The sequence below is a fragment of the Triticum dicoccoides genome, chromosome 3B (assembly GCF_002162155.2).
Source record: "Triticum dicoccoides isolate Atlit2015 ecotype Zavitan chromosome 3B, WEW_v2.0, whole genome shotgun sequence".
NCBI lineage: Eukaryota > Viridiplantae > Streptophyta > Magnoliopsida > Poales > Poaceae > Triticum > Triticum dicoccoides.
The window spans coordinates 775274488-775280298 of record NC_041385.1 but is presented as its reverse complement, the minus strand read 5'-3'; the positions used below and the strand labels follow the sequence as shown (position 1 = coordinate 775280298).

The 5811-nt window shown below is 47.6% G+C and overlaps 1 protein-coding gene across 1 annotated transcript; it reads left to right on the top strand.

Moving 5' to 3' along the window:
- Positions 1 to 4066: 4066 nt before the first annotated feature.
- Positions 4067 to 4381, top strand: LOC119282165 (putative glutaredoxin-C2). The gene has a single exon (XM_037562482.1). It carries the CDS (start codon positions 4067 to 4069, stop codon positions 4379 to 4381), a length of 315 nt encoding a protein of 104 aa, XP_037418379.1.
- Positions 4382 to 5811: the final 1430 nt, after the last annotated feature.

Here is a 5811-nt window from a genome sequence, read left to right as displayed (position 1 = left end):
GGGCAGCGTCGCGGGACGGGGGGTGGCAACGGCGTCGATCGAGGCGACGCGACGGCGCGGGGCGACGACAACGACGGCGGGCAGCCTGGCGGCGTCGGGAGGGCGGGGAAGACCGAACTGAACCAAAATTTCACGAGTGCTGCTTATATAGGCAAAGCATTGGTCTCGGTTCGTGAGACCAACCGGGACCAATGCACCCATTAGTCCTGGTTGGAGCCACCAACCGGGACTAAAGGGGGGGAATTGGTACCGGTTGGTTCCACGAACCGGTACCATTGCACCCCTTTAGTCCCGGTTGGTGCCACCAACCGGGACCAAAGGCCCCTGTGCTGCCCGCATCGTGGCCAAAGTTTAGTCCCACCTCGCTAGGTGAAGAGGGGTCGCACTTGTTTATAAGCGCGACTCTGCCCACCCATTTGAACTCCTCACTATTGCAGGCCTACTGGCGTAAACTTGTGTCTCTGCCCGTGGGCCTGCTGGTCCGTCTGCGGGCCTGAATCCTGGCCCAATAGGGTTTCTAGTCGTATTCAGGCCGTGGTGGCCCAGTAGGTGGCATTTTTTTATTTTTCTCAGTTTTTTTGCTTTATTTATTTTATGATAATTCTTTTTGCTATTAAAGTTTCGAACGTAATTATAATTACTTATTTATTTTCTTTTATGATAATTTTTTTTGCTATTAAAGTTTGTAACAAAATTCTAATTACTTATTTATTTTCTTTATGATAATTCTTTTTGGCTTTAATGTTTTAAACAGAATTCTAATTACTTATTAATTTTCTTTTATGATAATTCTTTTTGCTATTAAAGTTTGTAACAAAATTCTAATTACTTATTTATTTTCTTTTATGATAATTCTTTTTGCTTTTAATATTTTGAACAGAATTCTAATTACTTATTTATTTTCTTTTATGATAATTCTTTTACTATTAAAGTTTATAACAAAATTTTAATTACTTATTTATTTTCTTTTATGATAATTCTTTTTGCTTTTAATGTTTTGAACAGAATTCTAATTACTTATTTATTTTCTTTTATGATAATTCTTTTTGCTATGAAAGTTTCTAACAAAATTCTAATTACTTATTTATTTTCTTTTATGATAATTCTTTTTGCTTTTAATGTTTTGAACAGAATTCTAATTACTTATTTATTTTCTTTTATGATAATTCTTTTTGCTATTAAAGTTTATAACAAAATTCTATATAATTTTAGTTTCAATAATAATAGAGGTTTATAAAAGTTTTTTAGTTGATTCCTTCAGTACCAGTTCTAAGGCTGTTACAAAGGCATTTTATTTGGTACATGTTTTAAGGCTGGTGCCCCACGAGCACCTTTTAGTACCGGTTCGTGGCATGAACCGGTAAAAGAGTTTTTTAGTTGATTCTTTCTGCAGCTATTTTTTAGTCCCACCTCGCCAAGCGAGAGGCACTCGCGGCGGTTTATAAGCCCTGAGTGCAGAGACGATGAAGAAGAGGCTCAATGCTCACCTGCACGTTGCTTAGCTTCAAGCCTTGAGAAATAGGGTAGACTGCACGGAGCTATGTGCAGTGCAGTTTACACTATTCCAAAAGGCGTGAAGCTAATTAACGAGCATTGCGCCTCTTTTGATTTTTAATGACTTATTACAACTCAGAAATAAATAGAAAAAAATAAATATAGCAGAAAAGGAAAAAACTATATAAAAAACTACTCAGAAATAAATAGAAGAAAAAATAGTTGTGATTAACTTTACTAAAAAAATGAGCATAGATGCGCTTATAGAGAGAATTCAACCTAAATTCATAATAAATTTTTACTAACTTCAGAGAAATTCAGTATGAATTTAGGTCAAATTCCTTGTATAAGGGCATCTATTTTCACTTTGAGAGGAGCTCAACAAGGCAGAGAGGGAGGGGCTTATAAATCGGTGTGAGCGCCCTTCGGTTGGCAATGTAGGACTAAACTCTGACCGCAATGAGGACCAACCCTTTAGTCCCGGTTGGTGGCATGAACCGGGACTAAAGGGCAGCCTTTGGTCCTGGTTCATGCCACCAACCGGGACCAATGGTGGTGGGCCAGGAGCGAGGCCCATTGGTCCCGGTTCGTCCCACCAACCGGGACCAAAAGGTCCAGACAAACCGGGACCAATGGCCCACGTGGCCCGGCCGGTCCCCGGGGCTCACGAACCGGGTCCAATGCCCCCATGGGTCCCGGTTCTGGACTGAACCGGGACTAATGGGTTGGCCTGGCCTGGACCATTGCCCCTTTTCTACTAGTGGCCGCCGCCAACTGCCACCGCTCCACCTTCAGAACTGTACTGATGCATCAACCTTGCTCTGTCCAGCTATCGTCGACGCCACCACGGCGTCCAACAACACCTCCTCCCTGCGCGCAAACAGCTGAACACGTCGCGGTCGCCACTGATACACGTCAGCGCCATGCTGCCAAGTACCACTAGCCGACACAGCTTGAAGCCCTTGGAGGATCCGTCGTGCGTAGCACCTGCCGACTAGGCATGACAAAGCGTAGCACCTGTCGGCCAGGCATGACTTGACATCTTCATCGCAGCTCCGTGCAAGATGAAGCCGCTCCACCTCCTGCCTCTGACTTCCAGCGCTGCTCCACAAAATGATGCTCCCAAGAGAGAAACGACATCGCAGTGCCGCCATCGTCCGGTCTGGAACACCAAATCCTAGGATTTCCCCCGGAGCAATACGAGTGGGTTGACGGTAGTCACATGACGATGCCTTCATCAAGGTAACGACGTGGAACGCCGCCATCGCCCGCCGTCGGCTCGGTTTTCACCGGCAACTACGTCTTCCTGACTCGGAGCTGGTGCCATATGACGGATCCCGAGATCCGAACACCTAGCCTCAGGCCGACCACCTCTGACGGAAGAGATGACCACCACCGTCGGCTACACCGGTCAGAACAGATCTGATCGAAGGTGCCGCCGACGAGACCACCAGGCCCTCCACGCGCCGTCGCCGATCTGAAGGCAGCATGCACGCCACCGCAGCCAAGCCGGCCGCCGCCGACCGCAGCCGCCGCCGCCCCCGAAGGGCCATCCGCAGCGCCCGCAGCCCTGGCCTCCGCCGCGCCAAGCTGTCGTCGTCCGAGGACGGGCCGGCCTCCCGCCGCCTACAGCCACCCGCTGCGCCGCAGATCCCAGATCGGTCGCACCACCACACGCCTTGGGGTCCGCCCCACCCCGGAGACGCGCGGGAGAGGAGATCCCCCGCCACCGCCGTCGGCCCCCGGGCTTAGCCCGGCGGCGTCTTCCGGCGGCGGCGGCTAGGTTTCTGGCCGCCCGAGTCACCCTAGGGGGAGGACGACGCGGGGGCATCTAGATGCGATCCAGTGTGCCTTCTTGATTAAGCACTTGGTGCCGAATTTCCATGGTGTAGGACTTATTCTAAGGATATTCAAATGGTACAAAGGGCCCCTTCACTATTCTTGAGTGCCTGCTGCTTTGTCGGCGTTGGAGATTCATTGCCTACTTATTCGTGTCGATTTATTCGGACCTCGACGTGGAGATTCGTGATGATGTTGCGCTGACTCATCAAGAATACAAAGTAGGTTGATTAATGAAGGGTTTTTAGGCTTTAGTTTAGCCCAGAGAAAACGTGATTCACGATATGCCCACTCCAAATGGGCACGTATTCTTTGTCACACTGGAATGGCAAAAGAAGGCAATTAGAGTGGATATTCAAACCTAGGTTATCTGGAATTCTAGGTTATTATTGATTGAACGTAAGTCAACTGAAGCATTGGATCCGATCAATACTACCATCCATTTTTAACGTGCTAGAGAAATAACTAAAGTCTAGTCTATCTCGAATCTTAATTCACCTCCAGTTTTAGTTATATTCCACATCATTTAAACGTCATAGCACAAAGTTCACAGAGAACGCATATTCTGACCGACTCACACTTCTTCGATTTGCCCCATCATCATCTATAAATAGACACCGTTCAGTCACAACCATCATAAACCTCCAAAAGAAACAAACAGCTAGCTCAAGTAAAGCGAGCTGATCAGATCGTTCGATTTAGGTTCGTAGAGAAAGAGTTAGCAAGTTGAGCAATGGCGGAGAGGGTGATGAGGCTGGCGTCGCAGCGCGCCGTGGTGATCTTCGGGGCGAGCAACTGCTGCATGTGCCACGCGGTGAAGACGCTCTTCACCGAGATGGGCGTGAGCTGGACGGTGCACGAGCTGGACAAGGACCCCCGCGGGAAGGACGTCGAGAGGACGCTCGCCGGCATGGTTGGCCAGAACCCACCTGTGCCGGCCGTCTTCATCGGCGGCGCGCTCGTTGGCCCCATCGACAAGGTCATGTCGCTGCACCTCGGCGGCCAGCTGGTGCCGCTCCTCCGCCAAGCCGGTGCCCTCTGGCTCTGAACTTCTGAAGAATTAAGGACAGCAGTGGCTGATGTGCACGTGCAGCTACATCATTTTGGAAAGGTCATCAAACATATTAACCGTAATGATCTTTCAGTTGTACCACTTGTTGTCATAGCACTGTAACAGAAAGAAAGGATGCTTTGTAAGAGATGGGCATTCTGAGCAATATTAAATGAGCTTATGCTTATCTTGTCGTTGCTAAATTTGATGATTTGCTTAATTTAGCTGGCCGTTGAGCAAAGACCGTGAGAGAATCCACGTTATATTCTCCCCGTAAAAAAAATATAAGAGCGTAGTCATTTAAACACTCTTATATTTCTTTAGGGAGGGAATACATATAATTGGCACCGCATGTGGCTAGGATTCTTGATTGATTTAAGATACTATTGTTTGTGCTAACTTTTTTTTGCGGGAAAAACTTTCAATCTATTCATCTTCAATCATTACAGTACAACAAACACTAATAAAAATTACATTCAGATCATAGACCACCTAGCGACGACTACAAGCACTGAAGCGAGCCGAAGGCGCGCTGCTGTCATTACTCCTCCCTTGCCGAAGCTGGGCAAACCTTGTTGTACTAGACAGTCGGGAAGTCGTTGTGCTAAGACCCCATAGAACCAATGCAACAGAACTGCAACCGCCACGGATGAAGAGTGTAGATCAAAAGGATCCACCCTGAAGACACACAAACGAAAACGAACAACGAACAGATCCGAGCAAATCCACCAAAGACAGATATGCCAGAGACACCTTCACACACCCACCGGTGATGCTAGACGCATGACCGTAACGGGGACTAGACAGGAAGACCTTTATTCCATCTTCTGGGAGCCGCCGCCGTCTCACGTTCCTGACTAATACGTCTCCAACGTATCTATAATTTTTATTGTTCCATGCTGTTATATTATCATTCTTAGATGTTTTACAATCATTTTATAGAAACTTTACATCATTTTTTGGGACTAACCTATTGACATAGTGCTCAATGCCACTTGTTGTTTTTTTGCTTGTTTTTTACTCCGCGGAATATCAGTACCAAACGAAGTCCAAATGCCACGAAACTTTTTGAAGATTCTTTTTGGACAGAAGACAACTTAGGAGCCAAGGAAGCACCTGGGGGAGGCCTGTGGGGCCCACAAGATACTAGGGCGTGCCAGGAGGCTCACACGCGCCCTGATGGGTTATGGGGCCCACGGGGGTCTCCTCCACCGCCTCTTCGCTCTATAAATCCTCAGAAATTCCAGAAACCCTAGGGGAGCAGACGAAACACAATTCCAGCCGCCGCAAGTTCCAGAACCACGAGATCCAATCTACACCATCACGGAGGGTTTCATCATCCTCATTGGTGCCTCCCCGATGATGTGCGAGTAGTCCACCATAGACCTACGGGTCCGTAGGAAGTAGCTAGATGGCTTTCTCTCTCT

What these genes read in the sequence shown, in the direction of transcription:
- LOC119282165 (XM_037562482.1), top strand. Translation starts at nt 4,067, where the DNA reads ATGGCGGAGAGGGTGATGAGGCTGGCGTCGCAGCGCGCCGTGGTGATC.